Source organism: Anarrhichthys ocellatus, unplaced genomic scaffold (genome assembly GCF_004355925.1).
Source record: "Anarrhichthys ocellatus isolate YVR2014 unplaced genomic scaffold, GSC_Weel_1.0 scaffold8, whole genome shotgun sequence".
Taxonomy (NCBI): Eukaryota; Metazoa; Chordata; class Actinopteri; order Perciformes; family Anarhichadidae; genus Anarrhichthys; species Anarrhichthys ocellatus.
Window position 1 is genome coordinate 6,224,246 of NW_022280038.1, and position 24,138 is coordinate 6,248,383.

General features: G+C 41.3%; 2 protein-coding genes across 18 annotated transcripts in view; both read right to left on the minus strand.

Moving 5' to 3' along the window:
* Positions 1 to 2,302, minus strand: part of LOC116384086 (secretory carrier-associated membrane protein 2-like) — an 8,175-nt gene extending 5,873 nt beyond the window's left edge. Inside the window, exons 1-4 of the mRNA XM_031848456.1 lie at positions 2,246 to 2,302; positions 1,420 to 1,497; positions 1,245 to 1,331; positions 147 to 276 (exon numbers count right to left, since the gene is read on the minus strand). Of these exons, the coding sequence (XP_031704316.1) occupies positions 147 to 276; positions 1,245 to 1,331; positions 1,420 to 1,497; positions 2,246 to 2,302 (352 nt within the window). The remainder of the gene's footprint in view (positions 1 to 146; positions 277 to 1,244; positions 1,332 to 1,419; positions 1,498 to 2,245) is intronic.
* A 3,496-nt stretch (positions 2,303 to 5,798) lies between these two features.
* The window catches only part of myo9aa (myosin IXAa), a 98,011-nt gene continuing 79,671 nt past the window's right edge, over positions 5,799 to 24,138 (minus strand). For 6 of the 17 annotated variants that reach the window (XM_031848446.1, XM_031848450.1, XM_031848437.1 and 3 more), the window contains 24 exons: positions 21,672 to 21,794; positions 20,773 to 20,922; positions 19,695 to 20,002; positions 17,556 to 19,292; positions 16,754 to 16,856; positions 16,316 to 16,525; positions 15,600 to 15,697; positions 14,896 to 15,032; positions 14,553 to 14,776; positions 14,225 to 14,341; positions 13,744 to 13,932; positions 13,338 to 13,388; positions 12,988 to 13,099; positions 11,275 to 11,336; positions 10,859 to 11,051; positions 10,041 to 10,169; positions 9,782 to 9,887; positions 9,563 to 9,694; positions 8,884 to 9,007; positions 8,667 to 8,714; positions 7,479 to 7,499; positions 7,001 to 7,209; positions 6,667 to 6,809; positions 5,799 to 6,561 (listed from right to left, as the gene is read on the minus strand). In XM_031848446.1, the coding sequence (XP_031704306.1) occupies positions 6,074 to 6,561; positions 6,667 to 6,809; positions 7,001 to 7,209; positions 7,479 to 7,499; positions 8,667 to 8,714; positions 8,884 to 9,007; positions 9,563 to 9,694; positions 9,782 to 9,887; positions 10,041 to 10,169; positions 10,859 to 11,051; positions 11,275 to 11,336; positions 12,988 to 13,099; positions 13,338 to 13,388; positions 13,744 to 13,932; positions 14,225 to 14,341; positions 14,553 to 14,776; positions 14,896 to 15,032; positions 15,600 to 15,697; positions 16,316 to 16,525; positions 16,754 to 16,856; positions 17,556 to 19,292; positions 19,695 to 20,002; positions 20,773 to 20,922; positions 21,672 to 21,794 (5,214 nt within the window). In that variant the 3' untranslated portion in view covers positions 5,799 to 6,073. The remainder of the gene's footprint in view (positions 6,562 to 6,666; positions 6,810 to 7,000; positions 7,210 to 7,478; positions 7,500 to 8,666; positions 8,715 to 8,883; positions 9,008 to 9,562; positions 9,695 to 9,781; positions 9,888 to 10,040; positions 10,170 to 10,858; positions 11,052 to 11,274; positions 11,337 to 12,987; positions 13,100 to 13,337; positions 13,389 to 13,743; positions 13,933 to 14,224; positions 14,342 to 14,552; positions 14,777 to 14,895; positions 15,033 to 15,599; positions 15,698 to 16,315; positions 16,526 to 16,753; positions 16,857 to 17,555; positions 19,293 to 19,694; positions 20,003 to 20,772; positions 20,923 to 21,671; positions 21,795 to 24,138) is intronic. The other 11 variants (XM_031848438.1, XM_031848443.1, XM_031848454.1 and 8 more) reach the window with 9 other exon arrangements.

Sequence of the window (24,138 nt, forward strand, 5' to 3'; positions counted from 1 at the left end):
ACACACACACACACACACACACACACACACACACACACACACACACAAAAAGATGGATTAACATTGTTTGTAGAGTGTGGTGTCGATTGGTATTGTTTGTGTACACAACACAAGTTTACATGCAGCTTCTAAAAACATCTCGTTACCACCACTGTTGAGAGCTCTGCCTGCGCTCCTCTTCTGTAGCTCCTGCTCCTTCCGCTCCAGCTCAGCTGCTTTCTTCTCCAGCTCCTCCTGCTGTTTGATCAGGTTAGCCTGGCCGGCAGCTGCATTTGCCTGGTGGGTGATGGAAGCGCTGCACTCTCAACGCGGTGTGTAATACTGTCACTGCGTCACATTTACCTGCTTGTGATGCAAAATTCATACAGGCAAAGCTCCACACCTAATGTGGAAGACACCAGCTCCTGAGGACCAAATGTTGTCCTGATTTTCTGATCCGAAGTACTGACTCATTACTTTTGACATATACGTATATTCTATGCTACTTTATACTTCTACTACACAAAATTTCAAAGGAAAATATTGTACATTTCACTTGTTGCTAGTTCCTGTTTACATAAAACAACATATATGTACATATAATGTGTTTGTATGATATGATGCAGTATACTACTAATATAGCCAGTAGTATAACAAAATACGTAAAAATGGTTTCACCTGAACTACAACATTGTAATGCGCCGACATGTATTAAGAAGTGACAAAAACATAATAATGTTTTATAATAATAGAACACTTTAAAAAGCAGCCAGTCTGCATAATGAGTAATATTACCTTTGATACTTTAAGTCCATTTTACTGATAATACTTCTGTACTTTTACTTGAGTAACATTTAGAATTCAGGACTCTTACTTAGAGTATTTTAGAGTATGGTATTTCTACTTTTACTTAAGAAAAGGATCCGAGTACGTCTTCCACCACCGCATTTACATAATGTGTTTATGTGAAAAAGAAACCTATATCAGCCTATGTCTTGTTATGTTTTTATACACTTTCAAATATTGATGTATCAGCCTCAAATAATCAAATAATCCTTACTGGTCACGATTCATCCATTCACTCAAACCACTAGCGTATTATTGTCCTCATCTATTGTTTTGGATATTCAAAGTTACGGTCAACCACCAAATACAGATGCACTCTTGTTAGTTGATCTTAGCTGATGTAGAAAATGGCTGAAATGTGATTTCACACCAGCTCATTTAATGTCCTTTACTTGTGAACGTGTGTGTTTGTGACTCACCTGGGCGCTCTGCTCCACTGAGGTCTGCAGGATGGCGGGTTGAGAGGAGGCAGCAGAGATGGGGATGGTCTTGCCAGTGTGGGTTTCCTGTGAAACGAGTGAAGCAATATTGCATTTTAAATACCTACACAGAACTATACATCAAGTCGTTTTATCAAAAACAAGAGGAACAAACCATTTCAGTTGCAGAGAATGGGTTGAACTCCCCAGCATTTTCAGAGGCCCTGCTGGTGGCTTGTGTGATTGACGGATCCTGAAGAAAAAAGGAGAATTCCTTTGTGTTATGTATTCTTTTGTGAAGCCATGACCCTTCATTTACTTGGTGCCATATGTGGGCGAAGCAGAGTCCCAACCAGTACAGGAAGAGCACTCATTTGTCTCACAACACATCAGCTATTAATAGCCTCTTGGCCCTAGTCCACATCGGTCTCAGGTAAAACACAATTTCTTTGTTTTTTTTGTAGGTTTAAGCAAAACGGTGTTTTTTTCTTGAAGTAAATAAGTCACAAAGAGACAAGCTCACCTATTACCATTACTCCCTTGAGCTATTAGATCTGAAAACACCCGGATGTGACAAATAGAAAACACCTGATAAGATCCGATAAACCTACAAAGTGCGCCATTAAATCCCATATTTCCTCCTGAGGATCTGGTTTACAAAATCTACCATTAATGGCGTGTTGAAGAGGAGTCACATTTGATGACTGAATATCAGCAGGCACCTGTTCGCGTGTCTGCTCACCTGCGCAGGTGAGTGAACCTAATAGCCCACGTCCAGCATAAACGCACTGTTTTACAGACGCATTTTAATATAAATGTTCTGTACTACAATGCATGATACTTTATAATAGTGACGTTTCTTAGTCAGGAAATGCAGAGGCCAAACCCAGCAACCAACCAAACAGGTTTGTGTTACAGCATTTCTCTTTCAGTCTTCACTATTCGCGAAAACAGCGTCTTCGAAACTTCGCACACAGAAGAGGACCAAACGCCAGCCTCACCTGGAAGGGATTTGTGTCTACTGGGTCCACGAAGGGGTTGCTGTCTAATCCAGACATTGTAGAGAAAAGTTTATTCTTGTGTATAGTAAACAACAAGCTCCCTTCTCCCCAGCGGCTGCTGCTCCTGCTCCTGCTCCTGCTGATGGTGCTTCTTGTGACACGCTGGGCCTCTGCGCATGCGTCGCTCGAAAGGTGGCCCGCGTCACCAGGAGGCTGTCCCCGAAGCCGTTTCTGATCAATTAATATGTAGTACCTTTATATTTTTAAAGAAATAATTGGTTTAAAGTCTGAATTCAGTCCACTCACGTCCGTCTACAAATGTGATCCAGTCCGTTGTGGTAAACGTGCAAAAATAGTTTTAAAATGTTTTTTTAACTGTTTATTTTGGCTTTTAATTTACCTTTATGTGCTGTCGGAATTATAAACGATTAAACAAACTGGGTAGGAGGTAATTTTACAGAAGAAAATGAGAAGTTAATATGATAGACATATAGGTTGTTTTATTTATGCGAATCAAATGTATTTATGTTGTATTGTTTGTCACTTTCATGCCACGTAGCTGCTTATGTCGTGGTTGACTTCTAGCCAGTGGTGAAAGAAGTACTGAGATCTTTTACTAATGTAAAAATAGCAATACTACAGTGTAAAACATGTTACAAGTAAAAGTCTTGCATATACATAATAGCCTACTTTAAGTATCAAAAGTGAGAGGAATCAATTTACATCTCATTTCAGAATAATACATATTTCATTACTGTATTGGAATAAATTGATGCAGCTTAACCAAGACGTAATTCATTAGCTGATTTTATATTTTGTGTAGATGCTCTAAACCAGTGAAACGAAAAGCTTGTTAAAGTAAAAATTACAAAATTTGCCTCCAAAATGTAGTTGAGAAGAATAAATAAAGCGCCATTAAATGGAAATACTGATAGTACAAGTATCTCAGAATTGTAAAAACAAGTACATGAACTCAGTACACGAGCAAATGTACTTTGATACATTACACCACTGCTGTCAGATGTGCATCTCTGTAAAGTACTTTGCACCTCTTGCTTGAAAAGTGCTCTGAAAACAACCTGAGTTTTTCTAACCAACATGCCTGCTGATACATGATTAGACAGCAAACATGACATAAAACATGATACATAAGTGTAACAACACACAAGGCTGCATCCCATTTAAGGCTATTTACATGTTTTTGATGACATGTTATCTTCATTAGCGCGCTCAAGCACAGAGCCTACATTTGGGTTGGTTTTGTTATAAGTCCTCACAAAAAAAACCTTTCAAAGTAAATAACTAAATGCTGTATTCTCTTTTATTTTAATTACAGGTGGAGACTTTAAACGGATATTTTACTGAACCTCCTAAGGCAAGTTATTACATCATGTTAACATTACATTTCCTGGTTGTACCCCTTTTAGCTGTTGCTGATGCCTCCTAACTGCTTTCATGGTTATTGCCGGACTCTTTGACTCTTTGATATCCAAAGGTGATGAAACAAATGGATTTTACGAAATTTTAATGAAAACAAAATTAAGAATTGTCTGCTCTCTTCAGGCTACATAAGAGGTTAGCTGTATCTCAGGAGCAGTTGACTATGTTTATAATTGCAAAGCCAATTTCTGTTTATACCACAGGCGGAAAATGGACCCCAAAGCATAGATTGTCATTTTTGTGAGGATAAAAATGCACAAGACATGACCCCTGGGTTGAGTAATTCCACCAAAGTCAAATGACTTTACAGGACAGAAGCAGCACCTAAAGGATGAATAAATATAGAAAAGGCCCGCAACATAGACGGCAAACTGTACATTACCTGTTCTTTCAATAGCCCGATTTTTATTATTATTTCATTACCCTGAAGGAGGCAACAGATTGCTAAAGCAACTAAAAAGAAGTGCACAGCAGTGAAGTACAGATCTCCGGCAGGCGTTTCTTCCTCTCCCGTCCTAAACGAAAGATGACAAAAAAAAGGGGATTCCCCCCCACAGTGGCCTCTGACGGGGCCAATTATGGAATAATGGTAGGTGCTAAAATGTAGTGCAACAGTCGGACAATAGTCATTATACAGCAAATTAAGTTCACAACAATAGTTTGCTAACATTAGCTCCCGTTATCTACCGGTAATACTGGACCAAGTAAGAATATTGAAGCGAAACCCCTGCGAGTACTGAATCAAGCAAATTAACTCTGCCTTTCATCTGTAAGAGAAATAATGTGTTTCTTCATTCAAAAGTTACATGGTCTCATTTAATGATTGAAAATTGCAGATTTCCCTGTCTGTGAACACATCTGCACCCTTGCTAATTGTACTGAATGTATCATATTTGTTTGTGGTATCACTGATAATGGATCGGTATCCATGTAAAATTCACAGAAGACATTTTGACGTGTCACAGTAGGAAAAGCGCGCGTAAATAAAACAAATTAACAGTGGCTGAAATCCATTTCACCGCTTAAGTTTCAGCGTCCTGGTATTTTTCATACTGGAGTCAAAATGTCTGCTGTGAACATGTTGAAATATGTCATCTGCAGTACTTTGACATTGTTGCAAAATGCAAAATACTGGAATATCGGAAAGATACACTTAAATGACAAAACCATAGACATTCTCAATAATAAAGACAAAAGACATACTGGTTTTATGTTCTTTCTTGGTTGCTATTGAGCAAACACTTTACAGGAGACGGGGATGGGTTTGGGAGTGGGGGGGGGGGGGGGGGGGGTAACAATAGGTTTCAAGAATAGAATGGCATTTGTCCACTATACTGTACATATGAACTGTATTGTACAATTACAATTGTAGTATGGCTGTTAAGCAGAGAATGCAGGGATTTTATACACATCCAACATTTTTACAGAGCTGGGATCCCCTTTGGCTGGAATAAACACCAGCTGACTTGGTCCCTTTGATGGCATTATTTCCCTTGTAAGGGGGAAAAAAGCAGCACAAACTTACAACACATGAAGTGGTTTTTCTCTTTCTCTCTCTCTCTCACACACACACACACACACACACACACACACACACACACACACACACACACACACACACACACACAAGCTGCATAAGCGCTCGGCACATGCACATACACACAAACAAACATAAATCATCCACCGCCCAAATCCGTACATCTCTGTCCAAGATACTCAAGAAAAAAAGATTAAAAAAAAAAGATAAATATTTGACTTCAACTACCCTACCCAGCAGAGGCTGGTGTTCCGGCTTTGTACAGTATTTATACCTGTATATTATATGCTATAAAGAATTTCTGTGCCATTAAAATTTATTAAATAAGGGAAAATAAATTTGTAGTAACAGATCAACCACTGCTTACACTGATTGTTATGAACTGTAAACTCATAAAGCCGCTAATAATTGTGAGCTTTACGTTCACTGCAACATCAGTGCTGCCTGATGTTGCCGGATTTCTTCTCATTTATTGAAAGTATACTGCTTCAGCTTTCCAGCTCCGTAACGTTCCCTGATGCTTAGTTGTCTTCGGCATATTCCAACATTCCCTTTTCTCTGTCCTCCTGCTCAGTGCGTCTCCTCTTGGCGCCGAGTAAAGAGCTGCCGAGGCACTGTAGAGAGCATGGGTGGCAGTTTAGTCTACCGAAGAGGAGCCTTTCCACTGATCTCCCCCCTCTGGAGGTGGCAACACTGTACACGGCACTTGGGGACACTTTTTTGCAGACTTCAAGAAAGGCTAAGCAAGAGTGCTTTGAGGAGCAGAGATCGGTCATTAAGTTACTTCCCATTGAGAATGTATACGCCTGCCAGGGAGTTGGATAGGGAGTGCTTTGGTGCCCCAGTGTCCTTCATACCATGAATTCATTACTGCCATACAATACCAGCTGCTGTGGTATGTCTGGAGGGTCCCTGCCGTGGCCACTGCCTTCTCTGGAGTGCCTCAGGGTTGAGTGCTTGGCCCCTTTAAGTTTCTGTTTGCCCTTTTCTGGATTGAAGGTGCCTCTGCTTGTAAACTGGGGTCTTTCGTCATATGCTCCTTCCTGATCTGCTGTAGGGCTACTGTCTATGCTGTCGGATCGGGAGGCTTGAGATACATTCAGAGCCTGGGCCGGACCCGAGCCTACGGTGGAAGACTTGGAGTGGAAACGAAAACGCCGGGTGCTGGCAGAGGACGAAGAGGGCGATGGGTGGAAGTGTGATGAGGAAGAGTAGGAGGAAACACTGGAGCAAGAGTCCACAGAGTCCAGGGAGTCAGGCTGCCGGCGGAGAGCACGGCGTCGAGGGCTTGTCATGTCAGACCTCCGAGGCCAGGGGGAAGTCAATACTGGACCTCTCTCTGCAATGAAAGGCAAAGACACAGTTAGTTTTGATCTTTTCTCTCCAATTATATGTAAAAAAACAAACTGAAAGGTAAGCTGTGATTTCCTGCTTAGTGACACACCAGAGAAGTCAGAAATGGTTCCCTCAGAGTCCACATTGAGGTTTTCAGAGCTGTCGGCTGTACCAATAGAAGCCTCCGACTCAAGGGTCTCATCATCCGATGCTCGTGGCTCCAGAGTCAATATCTCAAAAGTCAACTCCTCTCTGCAGAGGCAAACAAATGAGCTGAACACACATGTTGAGACACAGCTAACAGTAATAACAATATTTTTGTAAATTCAGTTCTTCAAAACAGTCATTGTCCCGTTACACTTTTTTTTTTTATAATCTGGAGTTATTTACGTATCAAGAAACTGTTGTTTTCAGAACATTGTAAGTGCAGTGACGGTGTTTACTTCTCTTTCTGCAGGCTTTCAATTTGCTCTGTCAGCACTTTCTCTTCCTGCTGCATGGCCGCCTGCTGGTGCTCTGAAATTTTGGAAAATGAGTCCTCTCCTCCTTCGCTGCCAGTGTTTTCTATCACGGGTTCAGCCACAGATGGGAGCCGCGGACTAACCGGAGGCGAGGGCGTGTGGTAGCTCAGTCGCTGCACATGGCCTTTTCCCTGAGAAACAAGTCAGAAGCAGATGTTGTCTTCACATCATGTGAATAGTACGTTTATGCTCAATAAAAAAAAGCAGCTGACCAGCACTAAATGAAAACAGTTATGCTGTCATATACAGTACATTTCACCACTTTTAGCAAGCAGCTACTCACTCGCACACGCAGTGAACAAACCACATGAAACGACCAGCGTTTAAAAACAGCACAGCAGCACTGAATAATTGATCAAACACGAAATATAGATACAACACAACGATACACAAACGTTACCTTTTTAGCTGCATTTGTCTGCTTAAAGCAAAAGTGAGAAGTAAAAAGAGGAGGAATCAGTAATGACAAGTTCATAAAAGTCGGTTTTAATGTGCAGCATCAAGGTCGGTCGGTTCTAGCAACTGATCTGCTGCCTTTCTCGCTGAGTGGCAGATGATGTGCACATCTCAGTTCTTAGAAGTGAGACTAATAGCAGTAACAATATCACTGTTATGTGATAAAGATTAGGGGTCGACTGATTACGGTGTGTCAATGGTTGATATCGATATGGGCGGCCGATATATAATGCTATAATGCTGATATCATGTTTTTTTCTGTTTAATTTCTTTTTTTGCATCTGATAAAATACAACAATTTATAAATCCAACAAAACTGCAGAACTTAAATGAACATTTAACATCGTTATCGTCTGCATTGTCTCTGTTTGCTTAAGTAGACCTACACTCTGTTTGTAATGCACTTATTTTAAATAAAAATCAACTAAATAAATGTCTTCAGGTTGTTGTTTTTCTGAGAAAGAACTAAAATGTGAAAACTTACATAGTGAAAATTTAAATAAACAACCTTTGGTGGTTTTGGCCTACTTTGTTACACATCAGCTACACTCAGAAGGCTGCCTGCAGACATTTTCTGTTAATCGGCCTTGTGAGCGCAGGCTTCGCCCGATGCCGCTTGTCTCAAAATGGCAATAACCGGCCCGATTCATCAGGCGACCAATTAATCGGTCTATCATCATAATAGATATGATATTTGCTCAGGAAAAGTATGAGACTCCACCAAGGCTTAATGAGAACTTAATTCTGTCCACAATTTATCCAGAGAAAGTAATAACAATTTAATTACATTTTCTAATTTTAGATTTCTTGAGAGTGAAACACTGATATGAGCTATTCAGTCAATACTAAGTTATAGAATACGCTAAAAAAAAAAAGGCTTTTTATGCTCCATATTCTAAGTGGCATAATGTAGATCTAATGACAAGTGATTGCACGATCTCATGACTTTCATCCACAAGAGACAGTTACAACAAACAGAAGCTGAATGAAGTGATGAGTCATGCTTCATGGATGGAGAAGGCAGATGTTAATATTTGAAGAGATGAGACTATGCAGAGGTCGGCACCACAACAACATCGCCACTGGATGATGATTTGGGGATGTAATCCGTGGTGCGTGTGTGTATACATACCACAGTGAGCGCTATGCTCATAAATCTAACAGCTATTAGTACGGGTTTCTGGGTAAAGGAAAGGACAGGTTAGGGAGGACAATCTGGAGAGGAGAAAAACAGCTTACAAAGGCGGAAATCAGGGAAGGAGCTTTTAGGGTGGCTCAGTCAGGAGGATTAAACGGTACAAACAGCTGATTCTTCTGATAACAGTATATTTGTTATGTCATTTACTTACCATCGACCGTCGAATGAGGGTCAGTCTGCACTTGGCCTTATTCTCTGCAAATTCCAGGCTGCTGATGTCCTTTAGTCGAACTTTGTACTTATTCATCTGTTCACAAATGATAAGTTCTACACACCTAAGGAGTGGAAAAACACACTTCAGAAGGACTGGAAATGCTTAACAATGTCACAGCAAAACGATAAGTTCATATTTAGTTAATCAAAAGGCAAACCCTTTTCTACAAAGTCTGATTCATACAGTGGCTCTCAAACAGAAAACAAATCAATAATTGTTTTTCTCAACCATTATTGAGGAAATCTGCAGTGAAAATAAACCAAGTAAACAATAATTTTATTGAAACAATAACATGGCGTAAGTTATGATTGATTTTAAAAAAATGTAAGTTAAGTATTGTATTCTATCTGTCTGTCTGTCTGTCTGTCTGTCTGTCTAGTTGAGCTTTTAGAAAAGAATGACACAAGGCCGTTCTTCGACAATGACAGTGAACCTGACAATATGTTCTGCTGACTTTGGTTTTGACTGATCTTGGTAGCCTTGCATACGGTTTTGTCAATTGCTCCCACATGAAACAGATTAATTTAGGATCCACTCCCGCGCCAAACTTTGTGAACCACTGCCTTAGGCAAAGGCAGAGAATTAATTAGATAATATACATGAAGTGTGTTCTTACGCAGTCGTCTTGCCGATGTCCTGGACACTCTGCAGTGGATCAATGGTGTCTGGACAGCGCAGGATACAGGGAGCAAAAACTATAGCCAAGGCGTTGGCTGACATACGGTTTGTCTCCTCTTGTAAGGCGATCCTGGAAAGCATTAATTTAGTATTAGAATAGTCTACCAGGGAGGAAATAAATCCTACTCTAAGGATTACCATAAGAAGTGATTTTTACCTGACAAGATGAAATATGAGGCGTTCAAGAGTGCTTAGGTGAGTTCTGCTTAGCTGGTCAACAACTGAATACACCGCTCTGATCGTTTCCTTTTTATCCTGCAAAGCTGAGGAGGCATTTCAACAAGACAAATCACCCTTTACCGTTACAGCAAACAAATGCTGCTGTTCACAATAATAAATTGTGATTGTGGACACAATCTCCAATGTGATGCATTTGAAAACCCAATGGAGTTGGATAGCTAAAACTGATCACTTACCCATGGTACGTATAAACTCCTCATACAGCTCGAATGTCATCAGAGGATTAGGCAGGTCTCTCAGCCACTGCTTGAAAGCACTCGCGATAACGTGGATGTTGTAGTCGTCCAGATTCATGCTGTCAACATCTGTGTGGTCACAAGGAGAGTGGAGACCATAGAAATAAATGTCTGGGGGTCATTTGACCGTTACAAGAGAAAATGGTGATTGTTGTTATTGTGAGAACACATGTAAGTGGAGACCTAAAGTTTTGTCGCAGTTTGCTGTGAAGAGAGCAGACACAGGCCACCAGCCCACTGTTCAGCTTATTTTATGTAAACAATGCAGCATTACAGCACGGTGGAATTAGCATGCTAGCTAGCTAACCAGCCAGCTGTTTGCTAGCTAACTAGCTAACAAGTTATCTAGCAAACTGTTTTTTTATTCCAACATACTTTAATGCTGGTTACAGTAAATGAGCTGACCAAAGTTGTCACTCATCTGGTGATAGCAATTTGCTTACCTACGCTGTGACAAGAGTGTGTGGATGAAGCGTTAAGTTGTTAAATTGACTGCTTGTTTTAGTCGTTACTGCAAAACCTCACCTCAGTGATTCTGTGACTCGCTGTAAGTCAGTTTAGTTTATATTGAAGTTACCCCGCTACAACAAACATAAAAATGGCCGCCGCTCTGACCTTCCTGCTAAGATGATTTGAATGGGAATGTCCATTCTGCTACTAATATATAGCTATGGTGCAGACAAACCAACACTTAGTAATCACATTTAATCCTTCCCCACACATGTTTCTCAGCTTTAAAGGTGACTAGAATCATTCACCTGTGTCGAGTCCTTGCTTAAGTTCCTTAATTTTGTTAGTGGAGCCAGGTTTCCTGTATATTCCTTCAGTGTAGAGCCCATGCATCTCAATGAAGTTAATGAGCTTCTCCACTACCAGGGGCACAGCCCTCTCGTCATTAGTCAGACGAGAAACCTCCACTCCGAACTGTCTGGAGGAAAGCTCTGGATCAAACTGTTACGAGAAAAAAATAATACACTGTTAAACACAAAAACATGCACACACTTGAACAAAGAAACAAAGACTAATATTTAAAAATGCTTATAAGAATTGCTCACGTATCAAAAAAAAGTGTATTAGATGGCAGTACTAACACTACCTACTGGAAAGAAACCCACAGAAAAAACAATTAGTGTCTTGGGACATTGTTGGCGGGCGCACAATATGGCCGACTCACCTTCTTGCTGCATTTGGTGGTCGTCTTCTGGCAGCACTTTCTGTGGCAGGCGTACCGGCACACTGGACGAACACAACCAGAGAAATCAAACGGGTCATTTCCTCTATCCACAGACAGGTAGCGCCTCCTCATTATTCAGCAGAAGTTGGTACAAAAGAAAAAAATAACTATCTATATTATCGCTTGAGAGACCAAGGCAGTATTGGCTGGAGTGAGGAAAACATCCTGTGGGAATAAAGGACAAACTGTGTGGAGATATCTCTGCAGAGACGGCGCCCCAGACCCCATGAGTCCAGTTGAAAACAATCTGATTAAGGCTGAGGAGGGAGAGAGGGTGGGGCTCGCTCTGTGAGGCCAGACTGAACACAGCCTGAACACAGATATGGTGTGTTTGTACAAGTTTGCTGAATGTCTTAGTGGAGGAGAGGGTGTTTGTGTCTATTTGTGGTCACATAGATTTGGCACGAGAAGTTGTTTCTTTCAAAACACATTGCCTGACAGTAAATGTATTTAATATTCTGTTGTTGGTTACATCAGGACAATGTTGGCTGTATGACTGAATGAGTTTATGTGTGTGTGTGTGTGTGTGTGTGAGAGAGAGAGAGGCACGGTTCCAGCACTCACAGACATCACTGTTAAGGACACAGGGCTTCTTTCCAACCTTTAAAATTGGTTGGCATAAGCTTTTGGTTGTCAAAACTTAAAGCCGGAATACTTCGCCTCCCAAGACTTCACAAATGTTGTTTTTTGTTCAGGTTCATCTGGTTCTTCGTCAGTTGAATCAATTTTTCACATCGATTTGTAATGTTGACGGGTTACTCCAACTTTTCACCCCGCAGTTGAACAACTTACTTTGCTTCACCTCTGTCGCTAAAACAGATTCCTGTGCGCACGAGAGTAATGCACAAACGCACGTGCAGCATTTTCTGGTTTCGGTTCTGACTGTAACAGCAATATTTACATGTCACCAATGAAACAAATGGGGTACGGTTCACATTTTGCTGTTTGATGTCTTTGTCTTTTATATGTTAAATACGTTTTTTGCCACCGATGGCAAGCACAGGTCGAGAATATGTTTCTGGTTTCTCAGAATGTTTGCCAATTACAACCTGGCAACCTGAGTCGGACTGGCAAGACTCCCGAATGGCTGATTCATTCCATGCTGAACTGACCGGTGTTCATAGAGCTTTTATCAATCAGTTTCTGATGTCAGTGGTATAGTTTGACTCATGTTCATGTCAAGTTGAGAAATGGTAGTGATATTTTTTCTATTAAAACTACTGTTGTATCAACCCAAATATTAATCACAGGGGGTTTTCCTCCGTGTGTGAGATGTTGGTGCTTCTAGAAACGCATAAATAAACACATATTGCAATTTCAACTTCACATATATTTTAGGGTTGCAACTTTATAATCAATGAATCTGTTGATAATTCAATTAATAAACTGTCGGAAAATAGAAAAAAGCAGTAAATTAGCTGGAACCAGCAAATATTGGGGATTTTCCTTGATAAATGACAATCACTTTATTCAAATTGTAGAGGAGGAATTTTCTGTCAATTGAATCAATAATTATTTCAGCACATGAATATTTTACTCTTCAAAACTGCTTATCAAAAAAAGATACATTTTCTGAGATCCACTGTATGAAATTCAGGGATTCTCAAGGTCTGCTAAATCTAAACTTGTGTGATGTTTTGCATGCACACTCACGTTTGCACACACAGGCACGGTCCATCATCCAGATGAGCGATGAGCAGTATTCACAGTATGTGGGGATGCTGTACTGGGTGGACTTGAAGATGTGGCCGTTATGTTCCTCCACCTGCAGAGAGCAGCACAGCACAGGTTCAGGTTCATTTGAAGTTCACGTGCATATTTCCTTTGACATTTACATATTTTTATTTTTCTTGTTTTAATAGCTTTTTCTATTCTGGTGTCTGGTGTATTTATATCTTGTTATTCCAAACAGCAAAGCGGGGTGTAAAAGACTGGCTGTTAAAGCAAAGTGTTGTCTTTCCTCTGTTAGTTCTGAATAATGATGAGGATGAAGAGAGACTTACAATGTCTGTGTCCTTTTTCCTCCGTTTTTTGCGTTCAGGTTTAGGTACCTGCTGTAGTAAAATAAAACACAAAACAGAACAACAGATATGTTTTTGCATTAATTTAGTTTTGTCACTGTATTAAATGCATTATTTGGAAATATAAGCATCATGTAAAATAAGGATAAAATCTCTAGAAACGTACAATCCAGAAGGCTTCTTATACACCAGAGTACATGACATTTAAAGTTTGTAAAGATATGTAAAACTTTTCTGACACATTCAACTTACTTTTTGGATGCACAACAATTAACACACGTGTATTTCTTTGAGCAGAACAGAATACATTTAAAGGAGCACAAACTATCTTTTAAACAGTTTAGCCATCATCAAAAACCCTGTTTTCCATGAGGCTGTGAGTCTTTACCTTGCTGGGTGTGCTGTCCAGAGGCTTGTACTCGGTCATGAACTCATCCAGGAAAACCTTAAAGGTGTTGACCCACACCGTGACAGGAGACTCTCTCCAGTCCCTCTGCTCCTGTCGCATGGTCTTCTCCAAGATGTCCTCAAACAGAGCGTAGAGGTCTTTGTAGCGGATACTCTTACCATCATCCATCTGGGGAGGAAGATGACGAGGTCACAGGAAGAGAACAGTATTAATCTACTTTGGAAATAATGTTCTAATCCTTTATCTGCTATAACGTAAAAACTACTGTGATTTTATTACAATTTTGATTGTAATGCATTATAAAAAAAAAAAAACTTATATTATATTACAACTATGGAATTATAAAACACTATGGTCCTATATATTATAGGATCAGTGTAATTATACAGTGCTATAAACAGTTTATGAGTATGTTTATAATATTGTTACCAATCATGTAAACAGTGTTGACAGCACTTACCGCAAGCGCTGTGGAGTAAGAGTTGAAGATGTTCTGACGGAATTCCTTCAAAGCCTTTTTAAACACGACGTCCACCATGGTGTCCTTCTTACTGTCCTCAGTGTCCAAGTCGTTGATCTAAAACAGGAACACCACAGTCATCGTTGTATGAATATGAACTTCCTGAAGTGTTGAGACATCAATAATAAAAACACATACATTGTGTTCATCTGGAGTTACTCTCCTTGTGAGGATTTTGAGAGGTTGAAGTACACGTGTAGGCGATACAATCATCTTTACCCACATGTGTCGAGGGAATGAGAGAGAGAGAGAGCATGTTTGTCTGTACCTTCTTCATGAGGAAGTCATTCATGCTCCTGTAGTCGTTGGCGCAGTTGAGGATCTGCAGCGCGTCGTTCTGCCACTGAGCAGGCTCCAGAGCCACGCTGCTGATCTTAACGCTGCGCCGCCGCTTCACCTTGGGAGACGGCTCCTTGTTCTCCTTCAAGTCTCTGAACACTCGATCCAAAATCAGGTCAGGACTGCAGGGGGGCGACATGTTCTCTTGACCTGCTGTGTGGAAGGGAACAAAGGATTTGTGCAGGTGAGTCAAATGAACTTCAGGTGCATTCAAAGACAGTATTTAAGCACCCAAAGTGAAAGTCCTATTAATTTGCTTTTGGATAACACACCTTCTCCCAGCAATGGCCCAGTGTCCCCATAGTCTCCATCCGGGGAATCAGCCCCGCAGATCAGCTTTTCTCTGGATGTCTTCTTATCCCCATACTTTGTCTTGCCCCAGAAACGCATCCTACGACCCCTGTTCAAACTTAAAACAGAATTGAGACATTCTTTGATTACTGATGGAAAATTGAGATTAAAATGTAAATAGCTTCAAGTGACAAAACAGTACTTCAAGTTACTACGAGGAACTTTAACTGTGTGTTGATTTTGGAGGTTACTGTGGACAAAAGCAGTCGTGTTTCCAATGAGTCCCTTTAGAAAACGGCTCATTTGACTGCAGCAGGGTCTGGCGGTCTGCCCCGCTCACTCCTGATTCTGGCTCTACTGTGACTCCCTTTCCTCCAGCGGGCCCATTAATACAACTTGGGCCTCCAGCAGCATGACGTTTGAGTTTGACCCAGTGTCACTGATGCCAAGCATTGAGAATATTATAGAGAACTATATAGAAATAGCCACTCTTCTTGCTGTCTCGTTTATTATTATTATTATTATTATTATAGGTCATATAGAGGCATCATTATGAAACTAAGACTGTTTCATAACCAGTTAAAAGTTCCTCACAGTAACTAACAATTTATATTAAGGCCAAGACATAAAGAAAAACTTTCAGGTAAAACTCTGTGTGGCAGCAATGCAGAGTTGAGGAACAAACCTTCCATCTTGAGAGTTCTTACGCATGGAGTCCTCTTTGATCAAATCTCCTGAAGACATGGTTTTCTGTATCTTCTTTTGCTCCTTAGAGCTGGCAGGCTGAAATAACACCAGGTTGGAGAAATGTTAAAAACACACCAAAAAGCCAGACAGCCTCTCTATTATGAATATACATTCAGCCCCTGAGTATATTATGATCTGAGGACAAGTTCGAGCCAGCAGAGGGCAGCATCACAAACCTGCAGCTGCACCAGCCACATTAACCTGACGTCTTTTAGGCATCATTACCGAGGTAAAGAGCAGTTAAAAGATATTAGGAGTGTGTTAGATGATGAAGACCATCAAGAGTGAATGATGACCTTTTTCAAGGATTCCCAAGGTCTGACTCGTGACTAGTGCTAAGAGAGGAACTATAACCAAGTGACATGCAAACATTGTTATTCAACAAGGAAGAGAAGAAGTCAGTGTTACAGCTGTAAGAGAAACAGAAGCCAATCGTGTTAGAGAAGCAACTAAGTTAAAGGATTAGTGTTGAAAGGGAAAACATTTGAAATGCCTTCCCCTCTTATGGAAAGTTTAAGAAAATTTGTTGAAGCTCAGTTTGAGTCAGTGGTGTAGATCTATGCTCTCTCTGGGGAGGGGGTTAGAAATGTCAAAGACAAGCCACGCTCTAAGACCGTATAGAGGGCCACTGATGGCTTGGATGGCGCCTGTTACCATGTCAGAGTCACTGAAACAGGACTCTCTCAAGCCCGTCTCCGTGGAGCTCTGTTTGGCGAGCGGCAGACTGTAATGACGGGGGCTGCTGCTGTCGTCGTCATAGTCCTCGTCTGAATCGCCCCCAACTGAGAGGGTGGGGGCGCGGGTGAGGAAGTCGGAGCGGGTGCGTGCCATTCTAGCTTTCTTTTTTTGGCCCGCTCTGCCAACCTGGAGTTTCATCAGAAGTGATAACAGCATGTTTTAAAAAGGAGCCTTTAATAACCTGAAAAAGAGCTCCAGTGCATTTTGTTCTTCATGTAGGTCAACTGTGGTGTTTAAGGTGTAAGATTTGGGGCTGCCAAGATATATTAATTCATTCACAACACAAATAAGGCACTCCTGCGAACTTGCAAACGCATGCTTTGTTCTAAAAAGTAAAAAGGAGAGTTTGCTTACATCCCGAGTTTTTGCCCCTTTAGAGGGCTTGACGACGGGTGACGGTGCTTCTCTGGGAACGGCTGCAGGCGTTTCTCTAGAAGGACCTTCCCTGTCAAACCTGCTGGACAAGAAGTGGAACAAATGTAAATACATAATGATAATAATGCACCCTTTGAGAAGATGATTATGTGGTTAGCTAGAGCATCTTTTAAATTAGTATGATGGTATCATTTCTGGTTTTCAGAAAATTGAGAGGATCCCAATTAACGTTGGTGCCGTCTATCTGTTACTTTCAACACATTCTTCTCAGTGCCCCTGCATCAAATCCATAGTATGGGGCAGCCTCTGCTACACTGAATTTAGTAAGAAGTTAGTAAGAAGTGTTCAAATTCTTCACTTAGCACTCTAAACTTTACATGAATAATTAACGTTACCATGATTAATTCTATTATATATTAAATGTTATACATTAAATGGAAACTTGTTTTATTGATTCATTCATTTATTTGTTTGTTTATGGTTATCGTGACTTTGCATGTTTTTTTTTCTCTTGGATTTTGATTAATAGTAATGTATTGTCATTATTCCTACAATAATTCTATTTATGATTCTTTACTTTTTCTGTACTTTTTTATTTCAAAAACTTTTACTTGTTATGCACCGAAAGAAAAGGTAAAAACCTGCCTGGCAAAAAACTTGGTTCTGATAAAGAAAAACACCACATAACAACAAAAACATACATAGTGCAAGCAAAGAAATTTAATTTAATAATAAGTACATTTAATAATATTAGTGTAAAATGTATCAATCCATTACTCACTTTGTAAATGTGACTTTGTCCTTTGGAGAGAAGAAGATGTTTGGCTTGTCCTTCAAACTAACTGTGGTGCCTTGGTCACTTGGTGTCTTCTTGTTCGCTGTTCTCGCTCTGGTTCCTCCTCCATCTTTGGACTCCAGCGTGAGTTTGGGCGCCCAGCCCTCAGCAACGAGCCTGCTCTCCTTGCGTCTTTCTCTGGGAACAGAAGCAGGTGGAGGGGGCAGGTGCGGGTGAGGGGCGGTGCTCTGGATGTCCACACCCGGGGGAGAGTGCACTGATGGGGCCGTGGAGTCCGACTGTGTTCTGGCAGGAGGAGCGAGCTCTGGTGTTCTCTCGATCAGCAGGGAGCTGGGTCTACGGCGCTCCCTGGAGGTTGCGGCGCCACCAACATCTTGTCCACCCTGTCGACTCTGCTGTATCCTGTGCAGCGCTTCTCCTCTTTGTTTTTCAAACATGTCTCTCTCGTACTGAGCGAAGTAAAGACGCTGCTGCTCCAGCGCTTCTTTCTGCTGTCTGATCTGCTCCATCATCTCCTTCTCGTTCTGCTGCTGCTGATTACGCTGCCTCACCTCCTTCTCCTCGTTCAGTCGCACCAGCTTCTCGATGACCGCCTGGTCGGCCTGAGGGCCAGAGGTGGAAACAGGGACGAGAGCCGGGTCTGGTTTCGCCCCCGTCTGAGCCTTGGAGTCCCGAACCACTGCAGGGGGACGGACAATATCACTCAGCTCTTGGCTTAGTGGTGTTTCTTTCTGCATGCTGATGACCACCACAACTGGTCGCCGCGATGACTCCCGCCTCTCTTTGAGAAGCTTGGTGACAGTGGTGGTGGAGACGGCCGCCTCCGTGTTTTGTTTGGGCTTTTCAGCAGGATGACGGGAGACGGCTGTGCTGCCCTCACTAGCAGGGACGTAAAAGGTAGGGAGGTAGTTCTCCATTTTGGGCGGATGTGTGGGGGCAGAGGGGGCTGCCGGATCCATTTTGGTCTGGCGATGTCTGCCTTGGTGGGCAACTGCATCTGTCCTGTGCGGTTCGAGTGGCCTCGGGCTCGATGAAACAACCTCCACATTGGGCTCAGGTGCTGGAGCTGCTGAAGCAACAGGGAAGCAGAGGTCCTCACTGTCTGTCACCTCTTCCACGGCCTTGGGGGCCTCGTCTTCCATGCTGAGAAGCTCGAAGCTGCCTTTGGAGCTCTGGCTGTCGGGAGTGCCCTGGGGTGAACGAAGAGGTGGCGTCGCCGGGGCCACCAGCTCTACAGACCAGCGGCGTTCCTCGGACGGGGATGAGGCTCCACCGCTGGTCGCCCGGACCTTGAGGAGCTCCAGGCTGAACTTGGCCTGCTCCAACTCTCTCATCCGCCGGCTCTCTCTCTTGGCCCGAGTGGTTTTCTGGCTGGGCTCGTCTAAAGTTCTGGACCTCTCTCGCACCACCACGGTGGATGTCTGGATCGAGTCCGATGCTTCAGTTTGCGCTTTAGAGGGGCCCTCTCTCGTCCGAGCATGTTCTCTTCCTTCTCCTTCCTCTCCGACGGAGCCCTCATGGCTGCTCAGGATTTGGAGGCTCCTTTCTCGCTGCTCGTAGGAGCGATCCTCCCACGTGCTGAGGTCCAACCCCATGATCCTCTCAGGAGGCTCCTCTTCTGCTCCTGGCGAGAGACTCACCTGGCCATTCTGTAGTTGAAGCAGCTTCTCCTGCTGCTGCTCCTTCTCCTCCCTCAGTCTCTGTTCTCTCAGCTGTTTGAAGCTGTCAATCAAGAAGGCATGGTTACAACTTTAGCTGATGTCAAACTACTTCCTACTGCTAGTATCAAGATACATTTTAAACAGTTATTCAGAACAAACTCAAATATTGACCAAAGTTAAAAAGTCTTTCTCTCAGTGGCTCAGCTGATTGTAGAGCAGCTTTGGGTTGCTTGCGTAATGGCATGCTTTTACCAAGCCTGGTCAATAAGCACACTGAACAATGACCAAATACACTGCAGGCAGGAGCTGTGTGCAAAGATTAATCTGGCTTTTCACCAGCTTGAGCAAAAATCATGCAGAAACCTGTGTGTTACAGCTTTATAAAAATGCTAAAATGTTTGTTTTTGATGAATTATATGAAGGTGCTAGTGCTCAGGAACAGGTGTTTTACAGCATGGCTTACCTCTGCCTGGCCAGGTAGCCTCTGCTAATTGCCTGTAGTTGTACCACAGCGCCGTACAGACGCAAGTAGGTGTCTCTGGCTTGATGACAGCGCCAGGCCGTCTGAATGACCAGAGCTGCTGTGCAGCGCCGGTAGAGCCATAACCTCCACGCCCTCTGCAGCACCAGAGCAGCCTCCCTCCACAGCCTGAACCTGTGGCGCTCCCTGTAACCTCGCCACTGTGTCTGCAGACACAATGCTGCCCCCTCCTGGACATGAGGGCTATAATCCTCCTCCTCGTCTATGGGCCGGTACAAACGCCACCATTTCTGTGAGGGGATGATGATAATGATGTATTATTTTTCATACAAACTGTGATTTATTTTTCTTTTAGTCACAACATATGTTCCTGTTCACTGACTAAAGACAATCCATTATAAATATAAGCATCTTTGCTCAATAGGTAATCTCAATTGTCTTTTATGGGACATAAAAACGAATTTAATTCCACCTGGACTGGGCATGTCTGTGAGTGACATGTTGATTTGATCTGTATTTGAGTTGGACATTCACACAGATTTCAAATCAAACTTAAAATATTTTCCAGTTTAGGAACTAAAATAAAACATCCTTGATGTCAAAGGACACCTTTTGGTCCTTTCATGTCAAACGTAGTGCTGCACTGAGCTAGGCCAGGACAGCGGGCATTAAATCAATACCACAACGTTATTACTAATATCTTTCTGCTATTGAGTATCACAATATTGCAAATGTAAGCAAAATCATAATAATAATATGATGATTGATGCAACAAACTATGTTTCATAGTTATGCATTACATCATACAGACCTTTTTCAGCTCAATAAAACAAATAAATAATAAATCGTTTGTAGGAATTGATTTAAAATTAGCACAGAAAAGATAATTTCTAAAACTGCATTTTGTAAAAGTATAAATTGAATTGCTTTTAATTTTACCTGAAAGTCAATCAGAAATAATACAAAGAGGGAAAAAAAACACAGGAAAAAAAAGAATCACTAAAGAGTGATTTAAATCCTACAGAAGGAAAAGACGGGGCTTAAAAGCACTGAACTGTACCTGGATGCAGATCGCTGCTTCTCTCATTCTGACAAACTGCTTTCTCTCCAGCAGGGCTCGGAACCGCTGCTGCAGCGCGACGATGCGTCTGAGGACTTCGGCATGGAGAACGGCCTGCAGCCGCTGACGCTCAGCCTCCCGGAAGAACACCTGAGGGGAGGGACCATGATGGAGTCAGTGCGTGGTAACACACACACACACCTAATGAAGAACGAGGTTGTTAAAGAGATGTACACACACACTCTTTCAAAAAGCTCTGCTCACACACAAAGCTCAGAGTCAGAGATCGCATACATGGTCACAAGTATGTCAGGTATGATCCTCTAATTATATAGACAGCATCCAAAGGCCAGGACCCCTCCATCATGACTCATACATACCAACCAAGACCAAATATGGGGCACTGTCTTCATTACATCCTTCTATTCCAGACGGAGGATGCTTTCAGGTGATATGAGTTTATCCTCAACACAAACCTTTCCCTTTGTCTATGACTCTATTTATAGCTCGTGAAATTCAAAGGTTTGATAAACTAAAAGAGTTTGAGTGATTTCAAAACCCCACATTATCTTAAGTAAATCAATTTTGGGACTTGGACCGGCATTTTCCAGATTCCTAACTGCCTCAACATGCATTATAACATAACATAAAACCTATAATAACATACAGTGTACAATGTGATTTCTGAGAGCTGAACAAAGCTCAGCTGTGTAACATTCATTTGTAAAGAGGAACACGTTTTTTACATGCTATTTGTACAGTAAAGGATGCTTAACAGACAGGGATAATGTGGCGTATTTAAAGCAAATGTCGCTTCATGTTTTTAACTGTATTTGTTTATCTGTGAATCTAAAAGATCAGCAAAGAGGAAAGGAGGGAGAAGGACTGAGGGTACATACCATTGTCTTTCCCACTTGGTACCCATCTGGTTCGAGGTCTAGCTGGTCCAGACTCTGCTGGATGCCGTCTCTGGTGGCACTGGTGCACTCTGGGAGCAGCACACTGAAGTGATGGACAAAATCCTATCAAGAAAACAAGGAAAGGTGTTAATGAGAAATATATGTATCACCCGTCAGTATTCTATGTTTGTTGACTTCAGCACAGCAGGGGTGGCAAATTTTATCGATTGTGGACCAAATACAAAAAAACATATGGAGTCACGGGCAAAACAAAAGTGAATGCAGAGTTTACAACCAGTCACACTGAAAGAAAATCAGTGTTTCTACACCAGAAAATAATTTTCTATCAAAAATAACTACACAACACGACTAAACAGTTTAATGTTTGACATTACAGTCGTTTACTGGTGTGCCCACATATTTCAAAAAGTATTTCTGTATCCGCTACTCTTAGATTTTATTTAAATGTATTAAAAACGTCTAAACTCTAATACAAGCGTCCACTTAAAATAGTATGATGTTATGTGCACATATGTAAATATGTCAAGTTAAAACAGGCTGAAATTAGCAAATATTTGTGTCTGTTCACAAAAAGGTTCTGATACAAATTTAAATTTAAGATAAATGTAATAATACATCTGTTTAATATCAAGATGGAACAAACACAGCAGGCAGAAATAGTATAATGTTTGTTTCTGTGCCAAGAGGTTAAGACAGATAATATAACTAAATGTAGTCGACATCTAGTGTTTAAACTAGGATGTGCAATGCCAAACAGCTTGGGCATACTTCAAATAAATTGCACTGTTGGTATATTGCACATAGTTTAAACACTAGATTTTGACTAAATTCTGAACCTTTTGGCACAGAAACCAATATTTCAACATTTCTGCCCTAGTTTGGCCACCCCAGCAATGCAGGATTAATTGGTTGGGGATGTTCAACGCTGTGGCGCTGAATGTGAAATAAAAGTCTCGACCAGCAGCAGAACCCAAAGCAGCCTCCTGCAGCATCTCTTGTGCAAAAACAAACAAAACAAAGGCACATGTGGTTTCAGGTAAAAGTCCATATTTGCAGGGGTTCAAACATCATGGCATAAATATGCTGAACTCCCACTCTTCAAACTGAGGGCCATTGTCTGAATTCAATACACTCTGGGCTGCAGGGGGGTGGTTAGGGAAACAGATGCTGTGTTTATACAATTACAAGCATGGGGAGTGCTTCAGAGACCCGAGCACAATGGAGAGGCTCTGTTCTGAAGAGTCTGGAAACAGCAGACTCCTCCAGAGTGATACCATGCCCAAGATATTTCTCATTAGTGCTGACCGCAGCACTAAATATGTTTTTGGGGAATTTCTGATAAATGAAGATGTCTGCTGCTAAAATCATCTGAGTGAGCTCATCAAAATAGTTAGTGTTATGGGTTTTGCACTCAGTAATGTAGATATTAGAGGTCAGTCCACACAAATAACTAAACACATACACACTCTCACATCTGCATGCTGGACACCATTATAGAATTCAAAACCTGCTCTTTAAACTAGTATTCACTTTAACTTATCTTTACTGATTTCAACCTGCTGCCTGTCATTGTTGATTTGGTGTTGTATTTCTGGTGCTTGTTGTTTATTGTATATTTTATTATTGAGTTCATGTAATGTGAGGTGGCGTTGAAAGGCACCATTAATTAAAATGTATTATTAAAGTAGGGCTGACACAATATCAGAATCTCACTACACGATTATCGTGGCCAACAGAATTCATGACGACGATATTATCACAATATCTATAGAACATTTTAAAACATAATGATAAAAATGCTATCAGTCAAATTAATCTTAAACTTTGTTCATTGTACGTTATGACTCTTTTTTGGCAAATTATTTGCACTAAGAAAAATGAGTGATGGGAGGTGGATAGAGAGTCTGTAACCATAACTGTGTACATAAAATCAATGCAATACTTTGTGAGTAGACTTTGTAGCTGTTCAAGGTGGAGGTAGTTTTGATGAGGAAGTAAAACACATTCTGATATTAAAATTCATATTCAAATAAAATCATGTGAGAAGTTTAAAGGACCGATGTCTCTTTGTTGAAACTAGTAACAACTCGTAGACATCTGAAACATGACAAGGAGCCTCAACTACATTGATTTTTTGCGAGGGGTCACAAACAAACAAGGTTCGGAAGCACTGGTTTAACTTTTATCAATGTGTTTTATTTTTAAGTGTATCATGTGTGTTTTTATGTAAAATCTTAAAAGTAACTTGTGATTATAGCTGTCAGATAAATGTAGTGTAATAGAGTAAAACAGTTCAATACTTTCCTCTGTAAGTAGAAAAGAAGTATGAAGTAGCATAAAGTGGATATACATCAGTAAAGTACCTCAAAAAAGTGCAGTACTTGAGTAAATGTACTTAGTTTGTAGCCCAGCAAATAAAACCTTAACTATCTACACAGCTACAGTG